This window comes from Dendrobates tinctorius, unplaced genomic scaffold, assembly GCF_039654945.1.
Source record: "Dendrobates tinctorius isolate UK_male_01 unplaced genomic scaffold, ASM3965494v1 ptg000007l, whole genome shotgun sequence".
NCBI classification, from domain to species: domain Eukaryota; kingdom Metazoa; phylum Chordata; class Amphibia; order Anura; family Dendrobatidae; genus Dendrobates; species Dendrobates tinctorius.
In genome coordinates this window covers 38,577,139-38,600,819 of record NW_027361675.1, presented here as the reverse complement: position 1 = coordinate 38,600,819, position 23,681 = coordinate 38,577,139, and the positions used below count along the sequence as shown (strand labels likewise).

Genomic DNA, 23,681 nt, shown 5'->3' with positions numbered 1-23,681 from the left:
GGTGACGACACGGACGTCCGGAAGACGGTAAGACGAGCCGTGCAAAATATGACCCCGGGTGATGATGTGGAGGCATTTTGACAGTGTTTGAGCGGGTGGCGGAGCGTGAGAAGCTTTCACCAAAGCAGGCAGCAGAGATGCTGGCCCCCTATTTGACTGGTAAGCCCCAGAAGGCCTATTATGAATTGACACTGCAGGATGCACATGAGTATGCCAAACTAAAAACTGAAATTTTGGCACACACAGGTGTGACTCTGTCAGTCAGAGCACAGAGGGTTCACCACTGGGCCTAGTGTTGGGAGAAACCACCTCGGTCCCAAATGTTTGACCTGCTGGAATTTTTCAATCCAACACAGATGGTTGAGCGCGTTGTCATGGACATGTTTGTACACTCCCTTCCTAGGCCCAAAATGCAAACAAACTGGTGGGCCTAGTGGAACAGTTCCAGGTGGTCGAGAGGTCCCTAAGGAAGCCAGATGGTGGTGCATCCTCATACTGGGGTACCCAGTGAGAACCAGAGCCCCAAAAGAGGGGGTAGTAAAGCCACCTCTCTGGGGGAGTCCTAGATCCCAAGGGGTCCCTGAATGGTTGTCAAAGGCCTCGGGTAAAGATCTGAACTGCTTGAGATGTCGTGGTCCTGGACATATAGCTGTCCGTGATCCCTTCTCCTCCAAAGAGATAGACTGTAGCCTAGGGAGGCGCTGCTCCTACTATGCCTAAACCAACTGCGGGCAGTTGAGGGGCCGTAGGCATATCCTATGCCAATAAATGGGGTGCTGGTGACAGGACTCTTAGACTCAGGGAGTCTGGTGGCCCTGGCAAGGGCCACACTACCCCATCAGTTAATCCCGGGGAAACGTGGGTGTATGCTGTATCCACAGGGACGCCAAGGACTATCCTGTCAGAGTGTCGGTTAAAACAAGCTGGGGTACGGAGTCCCATGAGGTCGGAGTGGTCGAAGGTTTGCTGCACCCCGTGATAATTTGGAGGGACTTCAGCCGTCTCTGGGAATTGTGGGGAAAGACGGAGGTATCAAAGGACGCAGACAGGAGCTAGCCCAACCCTGTCGAAACCCCATCACAGTCAGAGATGGATGAATTCCCCTTGTGTGTCCTGGCCGGTGACGAGATGGTTACCAGTGAGACTGAAATTCCTGATCTGGGGGTTTCTGGCGTGAAATTTGTGAATGCCCAAATGCAGGACTTGACTTTGAAAAATGTGCTTAAAAATGTGACTGTGATAAATGGGGTTGCCAAGAACCGGAGGGCCGACAACAGGTTCTCGTACTTTGCGATGAATGGGGAGTTGCTTTTAATGGGTTACTAAACAGAGAGGGGAAGTATTAGAGCAGCTATTAGACCTGGGACCCTATAGACGTAGGGTGCTAGATCTGGCTCATGCTCATGTTTGGGGGGGCATCTAGGTGTAGATGAGACCCAAGAATGAGTCCTTCAGAGGTTATACTGGCCTGGGTGTCACAGGGACATTGTTAATTTCTGCCGCTCATGCCCTACCTGTCAGCTAACTGCCCCTGTATGCCACTTTCGCAGTCCCCTAGTTTTGTTACTCATAATCGAAGTCCCATTTGACCGGATTTCCATGGACCTGGTCGGTCCCTTAGTTAAGTCTGCCATGGGTCATCAATACATCCTCGTGGTAATGGACTACGCTACGTGGTACCCGGAAGTGGTAACCCTGGGATACTCCTCCGCCTGGAGTATATCATGAGAACTAGATCATATTTTCTCTCGGACGGGCCTGTTGAAGGAGATCCTGATGGACCAGGGTTCACCGTTTATGTCCAAGGTAATGAGGGAGTTGTTCAAGGCCCTCTAGATTATACAAACTTAGGACGTCTGTGTACCATCTGCAGACAGACGGCCTGGTGGAGAGTTTCAATAAGACCCTGAAGTCCATGCAGAAGAATGTTGTGAAGAAGGATGGACAAGATTGGGATTGCCTCCTGCCATACCTACTGTTCTCCATCAGGGAAGTTTCCCAGGCCTCTACAGGGTTCTCACCGTTCAAGCTGTTATACGGAGGCACCCCCGGGGACTCCTAGATGTTGCAAAGACTTGAGAAGCAGAAGTTACACCCCATTGGAGCGTCACCGAGCATGTGGCCCAAACTGCCTGACCGAATCGCAAGGGTGCTGCCGATTGTGAAGAAGAGTCTCCTTCAAGCACAAGAAGCCCAGGCGAGGGTCTACAACCAGGCTGCGAGACTGAGACAGTTTAGCCCTGGGGACCGGGTGCTCTTGTTGATCCCCACCGTGGAAAGCAAATTCCTGGCCAAGTGGCAAGGGCCATACGAGGTGGTTGAGAAGTTGAGTGACGTCAACTATAAGATCCACCAACCAGGGAGAAGGAAGCCGTACCAAGTGTACCACATTAACCTGCTGAAACCGTGGCGAAACAGGGATCCAGTAGAATCACTGTGCCTAGAGGCCCATCCTGAAGCCAAGGATGTCACAGTGACAGAGACACTGTCGTTGGCCCAGAAACAACAGTGCCATGAGCTGCTTCAGCGAAACAGAGACCGGTTTTCAGTTACCAGGATGTATGCAGGTGGTGGAGCACGAGATCCTGACAACCACATGTGAGAGTGAACCAAAGTCCGTATTGGATACCTGAAAGCTCACCACAAGGTGATCTCCCAGGAGGTGAAGAGAATGTTAAGCCTGGGTGTCATTGAGGAGTCAAAGAACGGTTGTTCCAGCCCTGTTGTCCTGGTGCCGAAGCCAAATGGAGAGTGGCATTTCTGTAACGATTACATGAAGCTCAATGAGATGTCTAAGTTCGACGTGTATCCGATGCCCTGGGTTGATGAGCTTATTGAGAGGCTAAGGTCAGCCAGCTACATTACCACCCTGGATGTAACGAAGGGTTACTGGCAAATTCTCCTGTCTCCAAGTGCCAAGGAGAAGACGGCCTTCTCTACACCTGACGAGTGCTTTCAATATACCCGGATGCTGTTTGGACTATAAGAAGCCCCAGCCACCTTCCAGAAAGCTATGGACCAGATTCTAGTCCCTCACAAGAAGTACGCCGCCGCTTGTTTGGATGACATTGTGATTTTCAGCGCAAATTGGAGAAGTCACCTGCAGAATGTCCAGGCGGTACTCTATGCACTAAGGAAAGTGGGGTTTACCATAAACCCAAAGAAGTACGCCCTCAGAAAATAGGAGGCAAATTACTTGGACTATATGGTTGGAAGAGGTGAGATATAGCCACAAGTTGACAAAGTGGAGGCAATCCAGAAGTGGCCACAGTTGGTCTCCAAAAAGCAGATCAGGGCATTCCTCGGGATTGTGGGATATTATCAGCGATTTATCCTGAACTTCGCCATGATAGCTGCTCCCTGACTCATCTTCTCAAGGGCACAAAGTCGACAAAGGTCAAATGGTCCTCTAAAGTATAGATGGAATTCCAGGAGTTGAAGCTCGTCGTGTGCTGACAACCAGTCTTGGTTGCACCAGACTTCACAAAGGAGTTTGTGCTCCAGACGGTCGCATCTGAAGTTGGTTCAGAAGCTGTGCTGTCACAGGTAATAGATGGCGACGAACACCCAGTCCTTTACCTGAGCAGGAAACTCTCCTCCTTTGAGAACTATGCCATTGTGGAGAGAGTGCTTGGCCATCAAGTGGGCATTCGACACCCTGAGATATTACCTGTTAGCCAGATAGTTCAGACTAATATCTGATCATGTGCCCCTGAGATGAATGGCCTCTCCACTCTTCCTCCCTATAAATAGAACACCACAACACAGATGGCGACAACCCTGGCACACCCTGCAAACACGTTTCCTGCAGCGTTGCTCCAGGTGGGCCGAACGTCTGTGGAGAAAATCCAATCTCCACGAAGATTTCATCCATTATAAGTTTATGCTTAGAACATACAACACTGCCCTTCACCTCTCAAAACAAACCTATTTCAACACCCTCATCACCTCACTGTCCAATAACCCGAAACGTCTCTTTGACACTTTTCATTCTCTACTCAACCCAAGAGTACAGGTCCCAACCACGGAGCTCCGAGCTGACAATCTGGCCAATTACTTCAAAGAAAAAATTGACCAGATTCGACAGGAAATTATCTCCCAATCACCTCATACCATGCACTGTCCTCCCTCCCCCACTGCATCTAGCTCACTCTCTGATTTTGAACCAGTCACAGAAGAAGTAAGCAGGCTCCTTGCATCTTCTTGCCCAACCACTTGCACCAGTGACCCATTTCCGTCACATCACCTCCAGTCCCTTTCCCCTGCTGTTACCCCTCACCTAACTAAAATATTTAACCTCTCTCTCTCTCTTCTGGTATTTTTCCCTCCTCATTTAAGCATGCCATCATACATCCACTATTTAAAAAACCATCCCTCGACCAAAACTGTGCCGCTAACTATAGACCCGTCTCTAATCTTCCCTTCATCTCTAAACTCCTGGAACGCCTGGTCCACTCCAGTCTTATCCGCTGTCTCTTTGATAACTTTCTTCTTGACCCTGTCCAATCCGGTTTCCGCTCTTTACACTCTACTGAAACTGCCCTCACTAAAGTCTCTAATGATCTACTAACAGCTAAATCAAATGGTCATTACTCCATGCTAATTCTCTTGGATCACTCTGCAGCATTCGACACTGTGGATCATTAGCTCCTCCTCACTATGCTCCGTTCCATTGGCCTCAAGGACACCATTCTCTCCTGGTTCTCCTCCTATCTCTCTGACCGCTCCTTTACTGTATCTTTTGCCGGTTCCTTCTCCTCTCACCTTCCCTTTACTGTTGGGGTTCCTCAAGGATCAGTCCTAGGCCCCCTCCTCTTCTCCTTGTACACTGCCCCTATTGGTCAATCAATAGATTTGGTTTCCAGTACCATCTTTATGCTGATGGCACCCAATTGTATGCTTCTCCTGACATCACGCCAGCCTTTCTAGAAAACACCGGCGATTGTCTAAACGCTGTGTTTCTAAGATCATGTCCTCACTATATCTGAAACTGAACCTGTCAAAGACTGAACTCCTTGTGTTTCCTCCATCTACTAATGTACCTATACTTGACATTGCCATTTCTGTGTGTGGTTCCACTATTACTCCCCAGCAACATGACCGCTATCTTGGGGTCATACTTGACTCCGAGCTTTCCTTTGCCCCCCACATTCGATCACTGGCTCGCTATTGTCATCTGCACCTCAAAAACATTTCTAGAATTCGACCTTTTCTTACTTTTGACTCTGCAAAAACTCTTACTGTTTCTCTTATTCATTCTTGTCTCGACTATTGTAACTCTCTTCTAATCGGTCTCCCTCTTACCAAATTCTCCCCTCTCCAATCTGTCTTGAATGCTGCAGCCAGGATCATATTCCTCACCAATCGTTACACCGATGCCTCTACCTTGTGCCAGTCATTACACTGGCTACCCATCCACTCTAGAATTCAGTATAAACTTATTACCCTCACTCGCAAAGCCCTCCATGGCTCCGCACCACCCTACATCTCCTCCCTTTTTTCAGTATACCACCCTACCCGCGCCCTCCATTCTGCTGTTGACCTGAGGTTAGCATCCTCAATAATCAGAACCTCCCACTCCCGTCTCCAAGACTTTACACGTGCTGCGCCAATTCTTTGGAATGCACTTCCCAGGTCAATACGATTAGTCCCCAATCCCCACAATTTTAAGCGTGCCCTGAAAACGCATTTATTCAGATTGGCCTATCGCCTCAACACATTAACCTAATCTATCCCTGTGTGGCACAGCCAAAAGTTTTACCATAACCAGGTTCCCCGCATCATGTTCCCACATGCTTTATGCATCCATTAGCCCTCTGTGTCTGTACTGTTACACACTTAACATTATGGCTGGTCCATACAATCAGGGCAACTGTTACCACCCACCTTTCGGGTCTTTCCTCATAGATTGTAAGCTTGCGAGCAGGGCCCTCATTCCTCTTGGTAATTGTTATAATCTATGTGATTATTGTTATGCTGTAATGTCTGTACAAATCCCCTCTGAAATTTAAAGTGCTGAGGAATATGTCAGCGCTATAGAAATAAAATGTATTATTATTATTCCTCCAGACTCTGGGACCTTGATTTCCAAATGAAATGCAAAATTTAATTTTCTTGTGGAGTATGTCAATGACTATCTTCTGGACATGTGTCGAGTCAGCAGTCACCTTTCACACACGTTTCAAGAAAAATAATGTGGCACTCACCTGATGGATTAAATATTCTAAAGTCCTTTTTATTTCATCCGGATGAACAAGAGACTTTGTACAGGATTTGTGGGTTAGGGAGGCATGCAGGGAGCGTGCAGGTGGACGACGGCCGTTTTGCGCAGCAAGCGCTTCAATGGGTCCAGGTTGAAGCGCTTGCTGCGCAAAACGTCTGTCGTCCACCTGCACGCTCCCTGCATGCCTCCCTAACCCACAAATCCTGTACAAAGTCTCTTGTTCATCCGGATGAAATAAAAAGGACTTTAGAATATTTAATCCATCAGGTGAGTGCCACATTATGTTTCAAGAAACATAAGAACAGACTTGTATTTTCTTTGCTGAGCACCCCCATTGGATATGAATGTTGTTTACTCAGTAAAAAAGGATCGCTCTTCAGAGTAATGGTGAATAAACACATTCTCCAGTGCAGTCACTTTGGTTTTGATTTTGGAGATCACATTATATACACACACAGCTCCGCTACACACACACATTATATATACACACATAGCTGTGCTACACACACATTATATACACACACAGCTCCGCTACACACACACACATTATATACACACACAGCTCCGCTACACACACATTATATACACACACAGCTCCGCTACACACACACATTATACACACGCATAGCTGTGCTACACACACACATTATACACACGCATAGCTGTGCTACACACACACATTATACACACGCATAGCTGTGCTACACACACACATTATATACACACACATAGCTGTGCTACACACACATTATATACACACACATAGCTGTGCTACACACACACACACACACACACATTATATACACACACATAGCTGTGCTACACACACACATTATATACACACATAGCTGTGCCACACATATTATATACACACACATAGCTGTGCTACACACATATTATATACACACACATAGCTGTGCTACACACATATTATATACACGCATAGCTGTGCTACACACACATTATATACACGCATAGCTGTGCTACACACACATTATATACACATACAGCTCCGCTACACACACACATTATATACACACATAGCTGTGCTACACACATAGCTGTGCTACACACATTATATACACACACATAGCTGTGCTTCACACACATTATATACACACACATAGCTGTGCTACACACACATTATATACACACACATAGCTGTGCTACACACACACATTATATACACACACATAGCTGTGCTACACACACACATTATATACACACACATAGCTGTGCTACACACACACATTATATACACACACATAGCTGTGCTACACACACACATTATATACACACACATAGCTGTGCTACACACACACATTATATACACACACATAGCTGTGCTACACACACACATTATATACACACACATAGCTGTGCTACACACACACATTATATACACACACATAGCTGTGCTACACACACACACATTATATACACACACATAGCTGTGCTACACACACACACATTATATACACACACATAGCTGTGCTACACACACACACATTATATACACACACATAGCTGTGCTACACACACACACACATTATATACACACACATAGCTGTGCTACACACACACACACATTATATACACACACATAGCTGTGCTACACACACACACACATTATATACACACACATAGCTGTGCTACACACACACACACATTATATACACACACATAGCTGTGCTACACACACACACACATTATATACACACACATAGCTGTGCTACACACACACACACACACATTATATACACACACATAGCTGTGCTACACACACACACACACACATTATATACACACACATAGCTGTGCTACACACACACACACACACATTATATACACACACATAGCTGTGCTACACACACACACACATTATATACACACACATAGCTGTGCTACACACACACACACATTATATACACACACATAGCTGTGCTACACACACACACACATTATATACACACACATAGCTGTGCTACACACACACACACATTATATACACACACATAGCTGTGCTACACACACACACACATTATATACACACACATAGCTGTGCTACACACACACACACATTATATACACACACATAGCTGTGCTACACACACACACACATTATATACACACACATAGCTGTGCTACACACACACACATTATATACACACACATAGCTGTGCTACACACACACACATTATATACACACATAGCTGTGCTACACACACACACATTATATACACACATAGCTGTGCTACACACACACACATTATATACACACACATAGCTGTGCTACACACACACACATTATATACACACACATAGCTGTGCTACACACACACACATTATATACACACACATAGCTGTGCTACACACACACACATTATATACACACACATAGCTGTGCTACACACACACACATTATATACACACACATAGCTGTGCTACACACACACACATTATATACACACACATAGCTGTGCTACACACACACACATTATATACACACACATAGCTGTGCTACACACACACACATTATATACACACACATAGCTGTGCTACACACACACACATTATATACACACACATAGCTGTGCTACACACACACACATTATATACACACACATAGCTGTGCTACACACACACATTATATACACACACATAGCTGTGCTACACACACACACATTATATACACACACATAGCTGTGCTACACACACACACATTATATACACACACATAGCTGTGCTACACACACACACATTATATACACACACATAGCTGTGCTACACACACACACATTATATACACACACATAGCTGTGCTACACACACACACATTATATACACACACATAGCTGTGCTACACACACACACATTATATACACACACATAGCTGTGCTACACACACACACATTATATACACACACATAGCTGTGCTACACACACACACATTATATACACACACATAGCTGTGCTACACACACACACATTATATACACACACATAGCTGTGCTACACACACACACATTATATACACACACATAGCTGTGCTACACACACACACATTATATACACACACATAGCTGTGCTACACACACACACATTATATACACACACATAGCTGTGCTACACACACACACATTATATACACACACATAGCTGTGCTACACACACACACATTATATACACACACATAGCTGTGCTACACACACACACATTATATACACACACATAGCTGTGCTACACACACACACATTATATACACACACACAGCTGTGCTACACACACACACATTATATACACACACACAGCTGTGCTACACACACACACATTATATACACACACACAGCTGTGCTACACACACACATTATATACACACACACAGCTGTGCTACACACACACATTATATACACACACACAGCTGTGCTACACACACACATTATATACACACACACAGCTGTGCTACACACACACACATTATATACACACACATAGCTGTGCTACACACACACACATTATATACACACACACAGCTGTGCTACACACACACATTATATACACACACACAGCTGTGCTACACACACACATTATATACACACACACAGCTGTGCTACACACACACATTATATACACACACACAGCTGTGCTACACACACACATTATATACACACACACAGCTGTGCTACACACACACATTATATACACACACACAGCTGTGCTACACACACACATTATATACACACACACAGCTGTGCTACACACACACATTATATACACACACACAGCTGTGCTACACACACACATTATATACACACACACAGCTGTGCTACACACACACATTATATACACACACATAGCTGTGCTACACACACACATTATATACACACACATAGCTGTGCTACACACACACATTATATACACACACATAGCTGTGCTACACACACACATTATATACACACACATAGCTGTGCTACACACACACATTATATACACACATACATGATACAGCTCTGTACATTGATGCTGCACAAGCTCTTCCTCACCATGCCACGAGCAGAGTCAGGCCATACTCTGCACACAGCATACACGGCTTTCCGTCGCTCTGCAACGCTTTGACTCTGCTCAGTGAGCTCAGCTGACTCCGCCCACAACACAATTGATCACGTGCTCATGACATCACGGAAGGTCCTTCCGTTCTGGAGCCTGTAGTGGCTGCGCTGCTGTATGTGGAGCTATTCTTGTCCTGTCTCATTTGCACTTGTTTGTCTAGGCTGATAACACCGAACAGTAGCTGCGTGACAGCTGCATGACCGTGTATATTTATTTATGGGCCGGTTTTCTACTTCTGCTCTTAATAGAGAATTGCTTAAAGGGCAATTCCCTATGACACGTGACCTTATTGTATGAGTGAGCGTGCTGTGCTAATGGTGCAAGGAGGATGTGTGGCCATAATCGCCTCTATGGCAGCGTACACCGCTGGTTTCTAACTTGTGTCTCTTGTTACAGATAATGCAGGTGGGGTCCCTGTAGGATGGAGGAATGGAATACGCCTTCCTGTGCCTGCAACGCTCTGTGGTAAAGTTACGCGCCCCCCATTCTGCAGCCTGAGAAGGGTCCTCAGATCTACAAATATAGTTAGGTGGTTGTGATTCCCACTACTAGGACACCCCACAGTGAGCCAAACAAGATGTCCTCCACCCAGCGTCGGACTGGAACACCTTGGGCCCACCAAAGAAAATCATTCTTGGGGCCCACTATGTAGCTGCATAGAAATAAATACAAGACCACCAATTGTGCGATAAAACACGCTAATATCCGGGTATAATATAAGGTAGTACACATCTTATTTATGTAGCAGGAGTTGGGGTAGCCTCCCTCAGAGTATAAAGCAGCCCCCTCGTATAGTATAATGCAGCCATCTCATAGGGTATAATGCTGCCCCCCTCATAGGGTATAATGCTGCCCCCCCCTCATAGGGTAAAACTCTATAGATAATAGACAGAGATATATAGAGATATAGGGATAGATAGATATAGAGATGCAAAGTCCAAAAATAGAAGTTCTTTTCTACAATTTTTTGCTATGTGGATTAGATATAGAGATGATTGATAGATATAGACATAGAGAGAGAGAGATAAAAAAACAAAACACAATACTCACCTCTCCTCGCTCCCACGCTGTTTCCGGCAGCTGGCTTCAGTGTCAGGAGCTGCCCCCTCTGCCAGACACACAGCAGATGATGTCATTGCCCACCGGCTGTGAGTCAGCAGAGGGGACTGATGGGAGAGAGAGCGTCATCTGACGCTCTCTCCCATTACAATTGAGGGCGGCGCCGGCCCTCACTTTCTGCCGCATAGCGGCTGCCCAGGCTGGGGGGCAGGGACCCTGGGGGAGTGGAGCGTGGGCGTGGGAAGCAGTGAATATTCATTTCCTTTTAGCAGCGGGGACAGGGGCTCCTGGCTGCTGCTCCGCTGGCACAGGGCCCCCATTAGCAGCTGCGTGGTGTGCCGCTATTAGCGACACACCACTGGCTGGGGGCCTCTGGAGTAGCAGGGGCCCTAGGCAACTGCTGGCCCTGTATGCCAGCAGGTGCCAGGGCCCCCCAGATGCCAGGTTCTCCGGTGGGCCTGTCCGACGCTGCCTCCACCGATCATCCAGCCTGTGGCTAGGAGAGGATGATTGGATTGTATCCTGCGGCTCTATGTAAAGGGAACTGTCAGCTAAAAAAATAAGTCTTTACCTGTAGGCAAATACATGTTCATTAATGTAATCAGAAGGGCAGCTACAGGGAGAGAATGAAGTTATATCCTCCCTGTAGCCGCTCGCTTCCAGTCGCCAGGAGATACAGGTTGTTGGTCCAGTGACCGGTCACCACACAGTGACAGTGCTGTGATCACCCCCAGTACCTGGACAGACAGCCTGCTCACCACACAGTGACAGTGCTGTGATCACCCCCCCTGCACCTGGACAGGCAGCCTGCTCACACACAGTGACAGTGCTCTGATCACCCCCCTGCTCACCACACAGTGATAGCGCTGTGATCACCCCCAGTGCCTGGACAGACAGCCTGCTCACCACACAGTGACAGTGCTGTGATCACCCCGCTGCACCTGGACAGACAGTCTGCTCACCACACAGTGACAGTGCTGTGATCACCCCCGCGCATGCACAGACAGCCTGCTCACCACACAGTGACTGCGCTGTGATCACCCCCCCCTGCACCTGGACAGGCAGCCTGCTCACCACACAGTGACAGCGCTCTGATCACCCCCCTGCTCACCACACAGTGACAGCGCTGTGATCACCCCACTGCACCTGGACAGGCAGCCTGCTCACCACACAGTGACAGTGCTGTGATCACCCCCCTGTGCCTGGACAGACAGCCTGCTCAACATACAGTGATAGCGCTGTGATCACCCTCCCCCCCCCCCCCCCTGCACCTGGACAGACTGCCTGCTCACCACACAGTGACAGTGCTGTGATCACCCCCCTGTGCCTGGACAGACAGCCTGCTCAACATACAGTGATAGCGCTGTGATCACCCTCCCCCCCCCCCCCCCTGCACCTGGACAGACTGCCTGCTCACCACACAGTGACAGTGCTGTGATCACCCCCCTGTGCCTGGACAGACAGCCTGCTCAACATACAGTGACAGCGCTGTGATCACCCTCCCCCCCCCCCCCCCTGCACCTGGACAGACTGCCTGCTCACCACACAGTGACAGCGCTGTGATCACCCCCCTGTGCCTGGACAGACAGCCTGCTCAACACACAGTGATAGCGCTGTGATCACCCTCCCCCCCTGCACCTGGACAGACTGCCTGCTCACCACACAGTGACAGTGCTGTGATCACCCCCCTGCTCACCACACAGTGACAGCGCTGTGATCACCCCCCTGTGCCTGGACAGACAGCCTGCTCAACACACAGTGACAGCGCTGTGATCACCCACCTGCGCCTGGACTGACAGCCTGCTCACCACACAGTGACAGTGCTGTGATCACCCCCTTGCGCCTGGACAGATAGCCTGCTCACACACATACACCCTTCGTTGCTCTGAGTGATCTCATACTATTCATCCACAGGTATAACCACCTGGTACAATGGTGATCTTGAGGGAAGGGCTTTGTCCTGGACTAACAGCTGATATTATTACTCTGCTGAAAAAGAACCATGTGAGAACAGGTAGGGCCCCTGACCTCCCATTCTGTCTCTGAGCTGGGAACCACTCACTTTTTATCTCAAGTTTTTTTTTTCTTATCAATCCATTTTAAGGCCTCATTCAGTTATTTTTCTCTTATGCATATAACTGACCGCTTTTCCACAGTGTCGATTTTTACCATTAGGGTTTCATCAGGTTTTATAGTATGTTTAGTTTTTCAAGTTTTCCTAGCAGTCTGTGAAAAGCAGACCGCACCATGAAGATGGCATCTGTTGTCAGATTTTTACACGGACCCAGAGACTTGTACTGGCAAGTTTGATCCATGACTCAGTTCAAAATTGGACATTTCTGTGTGATCTCATGTAGTCCACGTAAAACACATACATGTGAACAGCCATGTAGACTATAATAGGTAAGAGTTGTATTTGGGAGAAACTCATCATATATGAGAAAAACTAACATCTGAATGAGCCCCAAGGTTAGACAGTGCTGTTATGTCAAATTCTGTAAAACAGGTTTGTCTGACTGTTTGCCATTGTTGCTCAGATGAACATGCTAAGGCTAGGTGCACACTGCGTGTCAGCGCCTAGCCTACAGCATATGCTGGAAGCTTCTCACCAGATAGAGGCTAAAATTTTGTTTCAGTCTGTATTTAAATGGACAGACCGCGGTTTCCTATACAGAGGGTCACTGTAAAGAAACGTATACCATGCAATATACTTTTCTTTACCTTAAGTCCCTATGGTGGACAGATGCCTCAGCATCCATCCTGACTGTGCACACTGCCAGGCACATACCTGGGCACAGATGCAGTGTAGTGAAACTGATTGTTTAGCAGTTTCATTACTGTAGGTGTGCCATGTTGATTAAATTGCACTTATTAAATTAGGATCATTTAATAAAAAAAAAAGCCCTGTGAAACCTTGGTTTATATGCAAAAACCACATGAAGGTGAGCACATCAACTGTGTCATGCTTGTGTCATATGTGTCATCTAGCTTTATCCTAAAAGCTCTGTTATGTATATACAGTGGCATGTGTTTACTTCCAGCCCATTCTGCTGCATTTCTAATCAAACTTCTACCACTTGCATATTACCTGACCTTATTAAATTTAATAGGAACAAATTAAAGAGGAGCATTAACCTATTGTTTCATATTAAACTGGAAGCACAATGTAATAAGTGCTGCAGAGCAGCATAAAACTTTCTTTTTTTTTTGTTTATTTCACCTTTCTGGGGCAGGGCTGGTCTCTGCTTGCCGGTTAATCTCCTTACAAAGAGCACTGACAGTGCACTCTCTTGTCAGTTTTTCACATCAGATCATACAAGAGAGCGCACTGTCACTGTTCACTAAGGCTATGTGCACATGTTGCGGATTCTGCTGCGTTTCTGCAGTGGTTTTGACCCTGCGGAAACGCAGCAGTTCCGCTGACATGGTACAGTACAATGAAAGCCTATGGGTTTTCAAAAACGCTGTGCTCACGCTGCGGTTTTTTCCGCGCGGTTTTGCTGCGGTTTACAAACCGCAGCATGTCAATTGTTTGGGCGGTTTCCGCAGCAGTTTCCTTTTTTGTTCCTTTAGGTGTTAGTCGAACCTTTTAATCCTCTCTCATTTATTTTTCAGGTTCTCCGTCGGGAAACAGGGTGTTGCTATCACCCTGATTTCCCATATCAGGCGGCTGAGCGAGCAGTGTGGTGTCCCCACATCGCAACTCTCAGTACCGCCGGCAGGACCTTTCCCTATCACCATTCGGTGCTATGGGCTGATGACTGGTGGCCGGTCCTTGCCAAAGCATCTTCTCACCCCTCTCCCAGGACAGGGCTGAGATGAAGACGGCGGTAGCAAGTAGACTCTCCTTCACTCCCACCAAGAAAACGCCGTCTTCTGCATGACAAAGGGGAAGAGGACCTCTCCCAGCGGCCTGCCTGCTACGCATGGTCCCTGCGGTCATCCTCTTCAGGGACGTCAGGTAAGAGTCTGATCGATCCCTTCAGCCCTGCATGTCTCTGGCACCTTCAGCAGTTCCTGGGTTTGAATCTCCCGCCCCCCTTCTCCATTGTCAGCCGCGCGTCTCACACTGCAGCCGCGCTCCCCTCTGTACAGAGGCACACAGCAGTACCCACATGGAGCGGTCTCTCATTATCTACGGGGGTTATTTTATCACAGAGGAGGGGGGGTTTCAGAGCGGTGGGACGCAGGCTCACCTTTATTTATCGGTGCTGCGGCCATCTCAGTTTAGAAATCCTGGAGGGGGGGAGACTGCGTCACTTTCACTTTCCTCCTCCCCGCTCTGGACGCGCTACTCTTTTCACTCTGGGCGCGCTTTCTCCGCGCCCATTCCACCCTATCACAGGACACCTTTCTCTTTAGAGACGTCAATCTCCCTTATTACCGCGCCTCCCCGCAGCCATTGTCCAATCACGTTCTGGCGCCAAGCTCTGCCCACCGAAGTCACAGTCAGCTTCCTCCTGTAATTTCTTTTGCTTCCTGCGCTGCTTGGGGGACACTTCAGGGTCCTGCTGCTCATCAGATTCTCGGTAGGCTCGGCGCTTACTTGCAAATTGGCTCTCCTCTGCAGTCCTTTTCTGTTTAGTTCAGCCACAAGGTGTAGCCCACCTATGCTCAACCCCTCAACGACGACTTCTTTCCATCCCACTGTTACTTTCTACGCCTGTGCACGCTGTAAAAAGAAGTGGACGTCAGGTCAGTCGTCACCCTTCTGTCCGTCCTGCAGCCCTTCAGATATGTCAGCCTCTCAGGAGCACACCGATGCCCGGGATGAGGGTACTTCCCCTCTCCCAGAGTGGGCCATTGCAATGTCTCAGTCGGTCTCTGATCTGACTAAAGTATCTCAGTCCCTGGTCCAGGTCCTAGAACGTTTACCTCAGCTATCTGCAGCCACCTGTGCACCGACCGCCTCTCATGGTGAGTCGTCTGCACCTGACCACGACCTTCAGAGGGACAGACCGAGTAGGATTTCTAGGAAGCGTTTTCTGTCTGGCTCGTCTTCCAGCTCGCTAGGCCCATCTGCTTCACCCAGGTGTCCTTCTCCTTCTTCAGAGGACGACCTTAGGTCAGACGATGATCCCCAATCGGGATCTAGTTCAGAAGCAGATAACATATCTAAAACACGGAATATGGTCGATAGTCTCCTCTCAGCTATCTTCCAAACCCTGGAAATTAAGCAGGACAAGCCCCCGCCTCAGGAATGTTCTGTTCCATTTAAACGAGCAAGGCCTCCATCCCGAACCTTTCCAAACCACGACGAGTTTGATTCTTCTCTAACCAAACACTGGGAGCACCCTGAGCAACGCTTCTGAGGCCGCAGGTACTTAGATGTCCTGTACCCCTTTGATGTAGATTTACTCACAAAATGGACCAAAGCCCCCTAAGTGGATCCTCCCGTTTCTCGTATAGCCTATAAGACGGTTCTATCTCTCCCAGACGGGGCATCGCTTAAGGATCCAACAGACAGGCAGATAGAATCTCTGGCGAAGTCAATTTTTGAGGCATCCGGCGCTTCCCTCTGTCCTATTTTCGCATCTGCCTGGGTGGCGAAAGTCATTTCGGCTTGGGCTAAAATTCTTCGCAGGGGCATCTTAGCGGCAGCTCCTCAGGACGAGTTGGCAGATCAGATTAATCATGCGGGTAAATACCTTTTGGCTGCCTCCTTGGATGTGGCTGGGTGCGTAGCAAGGGCTAACAGCAACATAGTAGCCGTACGCCGAGTCCTTTGGCTAAAGTCATGGAATGCGGATACCACCTCTAAAAAGTCGCTTACCAATCTGCCATTCCATGGTTCTAGGCTCTTTGGAGCCAAGCTGGATCAATTAATTTCCGATGCCACTGGTGGTAAGAGCACTTCTCTCCCTCAATCTCGACCAAAACGCTTTTTTAACAGAAAGGGTTTCCGGCCGTTTAGGCCTTTTCGTCCCTTCTCGTCCACAGAGAGATCTTCCCAGCAAGATCGGCCTTCCGCCTCTAGGGAGCGAGAACAGAAAAAAACATCTTACAAACCCGCTCCCCGCTGGAGATCTAGAGGACAATACCCCAGGTCTTCAGGCGCCCGTTCTGGTAGATTTTCCTCCAAGTGACGGATCACTCCCACCTAGAAGTTCTTCCAGGGTGGGAGGCAGACTTTCCTTTTTCGTGGACGCTTGGCTATCCGTTGTCGACGACGCTTGGGTCAGGGAAATCATCGCATCCGGATACAAGATCGAATTTGCTTCCTCGCCAAACAGACGATTTTTCCTATCTCGACCTCCAAGACAGCAGTCCCACACTCCAGGTTTTTTCCTGGCCGTCTCCTCCCTTTTTTCCGCCGGAGTGATCGTTCCCGTTCCCCCAAAAGAACGGTTTTCAGGGTTCTACTCCAATCTCTTCGTAGTCCCGAAGAAAGACGGTACCTTTCGGCCAATCCTGGACCTCAAATTGCTCAATCGCCACGTGAAGATTCTCCACTTCAAAATGGAGTCTCTTCGATCGGTGATGGCCTCAATGGAACCCGGAGAGTTTCTCTGCTCTGTGGACATACGGGATGACTATCTTCACATCCCTGTTTGTTTGCAACATCAGAAATATCTTCGTTTTGCGATTCAGGAAAATCACTACCAGTTCACGGCTCTTCCCTTCGGCCTGGCTTCCGCTCCCCGTGTTTTCACGAAGGTGATGGCGACAGTCATGGCCATCCTTTGCTCCAAGGGAATCCTCATCATCCCTTATCTGGACGATCTTTTGATCAAGGGCTCGTCCCGCCAAGACTGCCTTCAGAGTCTTCAGATAACCCTGGATACTCTTTGCCGCCTCGGATGGAGAGTCAACAAAGAGAAGTCCATTCTGAGCCCCACTCAGCGTCTGACCTTTCTGGGCATGGAATTCGACACGAATCTAGCCCGGGTGTTTCTTCTGAGGGGAAAAATTTGCGGCTCTTTCCAAGGGAATCCGACTCCTCAAACAGCCAACGCCCATTCCCCTTCGATCCTGCATGAAGGTTCTGGGGAAGATGGTAGCCTCCATGGAAGCAGTGCCCTTCGCACAATTTCATCTTCGCCCTCTCCAGCTGTCCCTTCTTTCAACCTGGGACAAGACCACGCTGTCTTTGGACCGCCCCATTCTCCTTCCTCTCAGAGTGAGGCAATCCCTGACTTGGTGGACAACGCCAGCGTCAGTTCTACAAGGGTGGTCCTTCCTTCCGCTTCAGTGGCAAGTCATCATCACCAATGCCAGTCTCCTAGGATGGGGAGCGGTTTTTCATCAAAAAACAGCCCAAGGACGCTGGAATCCACAGGAAGCTCTCCTCCCTATCAATCTTCTGGAGATCAGAGCAATCTTCCTGGCCCTTCTCCGCTGGCAGCCTCTCCTCGTAGGCAAGCCTGTCCGCATTCAATCGGACAATGCCACGGCTGTGGCGTACATAAACCATCCTGAGGGGCACACGTAGCAGGCAAGTAATGTCAGAAGCGGCAAAGATACTGCACTGGGCAGAACGTTACGTTCCGACAATCTCCGTCGTTCACATTCCAGGGGTGGAAAATTGGACAGCCGACTTCCTGAGTCGTCAAGGCCTAGCATCAGGCGAATGGGCTCTTCATCCCACAGTTTTCAACCAGATATGCCAGCGCTGGGGATTACCGGATGTCGATCTCATGGCATCTTGGATGAACCACAAGGTTCCGCGCTTCGTAGCCAGGTCCAGGGATCCCCTAGCCGTCGCGACGCCCTAGTAATTCCATGGTCCCAGTTCCAACTTCCATATCTGTTTCCACCTCTTGCCTTGATCCCAAGAGTGGTCAAGAAGATAAAATCGGAAGGCGTCCCAGTAATTCTAGTGGCTCCAGACTGGCCAAGACGACCTTGGTACGCGGAGCTGGTGAACATGCGGACGTTCCCTGGAGGCTTCCAGACCGTCCCGATCTTCTCTCGTAAGGCCCCCTTTACCACGAGAATTCTCAGTCTCTGAGTTTAACGGCATGGCCGTTGAGGCCGCGATTCTGAGGGAATCAGGTTTGTCCAACCAAGTGATTCAGACTATGATCAGAGCCAGAAAACCAGCCTCTTCCCGCATTTACCATAGGTACTGGAAGGCTTTTTTCCGTTCGTGCGACGATAAAGTCTTTCCAATGTCTTTTTCCATTCCATCCATACTTTGTTTTCTTCAGTCTGGCTTAGATGCGGGCCTGTCCCTCAGTACCCTCAAGGGCCAGGTCTCAGCTCTGTCTATCCTCTTCCAAAGAGAGCCCGCTTCCTTATCGCAGGTTAAGACCTTTCTCCAAGGGGTCGCCCATGTGGCTCCACCTCATCATTCGCCGATAGACCCGTGGGATCTCAATCTCGTCCTTAGCGCTCTCCAAAAGGCGCTGTTCGAGCCTATCCAGGACATTCCTTTATCCCTTCTCTCATGGAAGGTAACCTTTTTGATTGCCATTACATCTATCAGAAGAGTTTCTGAGTTGGCGGCCTTGTCATGTCGGTCCCCTTATCTGATTCTCCATCAGGATAAGGTCGTTCTCAGGCCCGTTCCTTCTTTTCTTCCAAAGGTCGTATCCTCTTTCCACATCAATAAGGATATTGTTCTCCCATCTTTTTGTCCAGCTCCTTCCCACCCCCTTGAGAAGTCACTCCACAAACTGGATGTAGTTAGAGCCTTGCGTGTCTATCTCGCTAGGACCGCTTCACTTCGTCAATCCGATTCCTTGCTGGTCATCTCTGAAGGTTGCCGGAAAGGACTTCCGGCATCCAAATCCATGATCGCTCGCTGGATTCGTTCTACCATTCTGGAAGCCTACCGACTTCAGGAAAAACGGCCCCCTCCGGGAGTGAGAGCTCACTCCACCCGGGCTGTGGCTGCTTCGTGGGCCGTTCGTCACTAGGCTTCGGCTTTACGAATTTGCAGGGCCGTGACCTGGTCGTCCTTGCACACTTTTGCGAGGTTCTACAGGGTTCATACCCAGGCCTCGTCTGATGCAGTTGTTGGTAGGAAGGTTCTGCAGGCGGCAGTGGCGCATCGGCCGAACTAAGCCCTTCCTGTTCTTTCGTTCCTTTATTGCTGTTCCCGCCATTGGGACTGCTTTGGAACGTCCCATGGTAATCTGTGTCCCCCAATAAGGCGATAAAGAAAGATGGATTTTTGGTTCTTACCGTAAAATCTTTCTTGGAGCCTTCATTGGGGGACACAGCACCCTCCCTGTTTAAGTTGTACCGTGTTGGGTTTTTTGAGCCCCTTGTTGGGTTGGTACATACGTTTAAAGTTGCTTGGCTTCTCCTACTGCTTTCTCGCCAACTGAGGTACTTGGTATCTGTCGGTGGGTGCATAATGCCGGGGAGGAGCCAATTTTCTTGTTTTTTGCATAGTGTCAGCCTCCTAGCAGCAGCAGCATACACCCATGGTAATCTGTGTCCCCCAATGAAGGCTCCAAGAAAGAGATTTTCCAGTAAGAACCAAAAATCCATCTTTTTATTTGTATAGTGTCAACATGTTCCACAGCACTTTACATGTTAGAGGATACTTGTATAGACGATAGACATTACAGAATAGCACATAACTCAACAGATCCCAAGAGGACTGAGGCCCCGCTAGGCAGCTTACAATCTATGAAGGCTTTATTGTCCAGTAGTGGTCAGTTAGTCACAAAACTTGTGACTCAATAGCGATCTCTCTAGCGAGATCGCTGTGTGTGACAGGGCCTTAGTATTTTTGGAACAAAACAGCCATGTTTTTCTAATCCTGTGTAGTTCTCACTTTGCAAGCAGGAGAATTTGCCAAATCTAGGAGCTGAGCTGTAGTTAATCACCGTCTATTCTCTCCTCTTAGCAACTGTGATTTGTGAATGGTAGGACGGGCTGTCATGATAACCAGGAATAAATGGTTTCATTATAGGAGAGTGATAAGCAATGGTTATTATTGCGGTAACTACAAAATTTACTTTTTTTTCCCTGTTCTTTCTAGTGGTTGATTTGGTGGCATCTGATTTAGAGGAGCTTGCTAGGAAATGCTCTCTTTCATACAAGGTGAGATACTGTGTGATAGTGAATTGTTATACCTTTAGCATTGATGCCATATGCCACCCCATGGAAATTTAGCAGTTCCCTAATCTTTGTCTCATACACACACACACACACACACACACACACTACAGACCAAAAGTGTGTGTGTGTATATATATATATATATATATATATATATATATATATATATATATATAATGTTTGTATATATATATATATATCTCTCAGTATGTAACCTACAGGGCAGGTCAGTGAGGGATAAGTGACCTGTCAGAAGTCATCAATATGAATACCTAATCAGAGCACCACATGAAGACCCCCCACAGGCCACCCTGAAAAACCAGCATATCATTAACTCAAAACTGAAAATAAAGATTAACAACAACCACAAGAAGGATTTCATCAACTAAGGTATCATTGTAATCCATATAATGGCCCCAACCTGACACTGTAGGTTACTCTGCATAATCATGCTGACAGATTCCCTTTAAGGAACAAAATGATCAGCAGCTTGAAATTAGACACGTTGGATCCTTATATCCTCTGACATAATCTTTCAAGGGTCCCCCCGTATACATTAGACTGTCAACTGAACCTGTTGATGTAAGTGGGCTTGGCTGACATTAGTCTAATGTGAATTTGTGGTAGTGTTGGGCCAGGGATGTATGAAACGGTAATGTAGTGGCTTAGAGAAATTCTCCTTATAAAGGCACTACTACATGGTTAATATGATGATAATTATATGAAAAAAAGGGATTGACACATTGTATTTTAGACCCTTGTGGCTGTCAGACGTGTGCTGCTTGCGCAGTACTCTGCATTCCCCTCCAATGGAGCAGATTTATATGAAGAGCTGAAGGCTTCTACAGCAATCCTTCCCACCGGTAACAAGAAGTAAGAGCATGCAATGTAAAGAAATGTGGAACTTCAGAAATGCCTACTAAAAGCCATTAAATGTCAGGTCTCCTAGGTCTTCTGTCATACTTCAGATGTGTGGGGGAGGGAGTAATAGTCTTCTGGCACCGATTGTAAATAGTAGAGGACTAGATCAAGTAGGACAAAAAAATGAAGAACTATTTTTTACTCTGTCGCCTAATTGGGGGACACAGAACCTTGGGGTGTTATGCTGCTGTCCACTAGGAGGCGACACTATGCATAATCTGAAAAAGGTTAACTTTGGCTCCTCCTCTGCAGTATACACCCCTGGACGGCGTCGGCCTTCTCCAGTTTTTGCTTAGTGTCGCAAGGAGGCACACCTTTTTTCTTCCGTTTTTTTCCTTTTTCCACGGAAATACAGATGAAGAAAAGTGGGTCTCCAGCGAGACTCCCGGCATGGCTCCCTCCTCGGTCCCCTATTAGGGGTACCCGGTTGAGGTCGAGGTGGTTTTTCCCCATGTCGCTCCCTCCCCAGTCCCTCAGGTCCTGGTTCGAGGTCGAGACCCCCCTCCTTCCCCAACCCCTTTAAAAGGTCTGGGTTGAGGCGAGGATGAAGACCCCCTAACGGTGACAGACGCACCCTCCCTAATCCCCCGCAGGGGGTATTAGGTTGAGACGCCTCAGGTAGGGTCGGAGATCAGGCAGCATTTCGCAGCTTCCAGGGACCCCAGGCTGGCTGAGGGATCCTGTTGGGGCCGGGGGAGGGTGCGGACTGGATGGCACAGCAGAGACAGGGTTTTTCTGCGTCCCTGCCTCTGCAACAGCAGCGGCTCCATAGCGCTTCAGGGGCACCCCATACAAAAACCGCTACCCCTGCTACCCCCACCGCTATCCAGTCGACCATTCTGGGGGGGTCTGGTACAAATCCGCCCCCCCCCCCCCCCGGACTACCGCGCCGCTCTGGAGCCCTCCTGGGCATCAGGCTTCTAATTTAGGCCGCGGCTTCGGCCTAGCTCAAGCCGCCGCCTTTTCCCCGCCCCCCGGATGACCAAAATGACAATCTGGAGTGTCATAGAAGGGGCGAATTGAGGCAGAAAGGGCGCGTTTTTACACAGCCCAGCGCGCCCTTTTCAGCTCTCCGCCCCCTCCTCCCTCTCCTCAGAGCGCCGGTGGCCATTTTTTCTGGATGAGATCCAGGAGAGGAGCATCACAGGGGCCTCCGGGGGGCACAGAACTGGGATCTGTCGGCGCTGGACCTAGGGGCACACCGGTGGGGTAAGCTCACAGCTGGGTTCTCATTACTCAGCTGTGAATCTATACTTCCTATAAGGCTTTCTGTGGGTTCCCTCTGCGTAGCCACCCCTGTACGATCCCTTATAGCCAGCCTCTGTGCACTATGCCGGGCTCAAGGAAGAGA

At 48.3% G+C, this 23,681-nt stretch overlaps 2 protein-coding genes across 5 annotated transcripts in view; one reads left to right on the top strand and one right to left on the bottom strand.

The window, feature by feature from the left end:
• Nucleotides 1–10,380, bottom strand: part of LOC141087774 (uncharacterized) — a 124,085-nt gene extending 113,705 nt beyond the window's left edge. Inside the window, exon 1 of the mRNA XM_073573613.1 lies at nucleotides 10,267–10,380. The gene's annotated coding sequence lies outside the window, so the exon portion shown is untranslated. The remainder of the gene's footprint in view (nucleotides 1–10,266) is intronic.
• The window catches only part of RAD51D (RAD51 paralog D), a 60,827-nt gene continuing 47,473 nt past the window's right edge, over nucleotides 10,328–23,681 (top strand). For 2 of the 4 annotated variants that reach the window (XM_073573581.1, XM_073573553.1), the window contains exons 1-5: nucleotides 10,328–10,445; nucleotides 10,730–10,798; nucleotides 13,307–13,406; nucleotides 21,330–21,391; nucleotides 22,164–22,282. In XM_073573581.1, coding sequence (XP_073429682.1) covers nucleotides 13,325–13,406; nucleotides 21,330–21,391; nucleotides 22,164–22,282 — 263 coding nt within the window. In that variant the 5' untranslated portion in view covers nucleotides 10,328–10,445; nucleotides 10,730–10,798; nucleotides 13,307–13,324. Of the gene's footprint in view, nucleotides 10,446–10,474; nucleotides 10,538–10,729; nucleotides 10,858–13,306; nucleotides 13,407–21,329; nucleotides 21,392–22,163; nucleotides 22,283–23,681 lie in introns of those variants that run through there. The other 2 variants (XM_073573571.1, XM_073573562.1) reach the window with 2 other exon arrangements.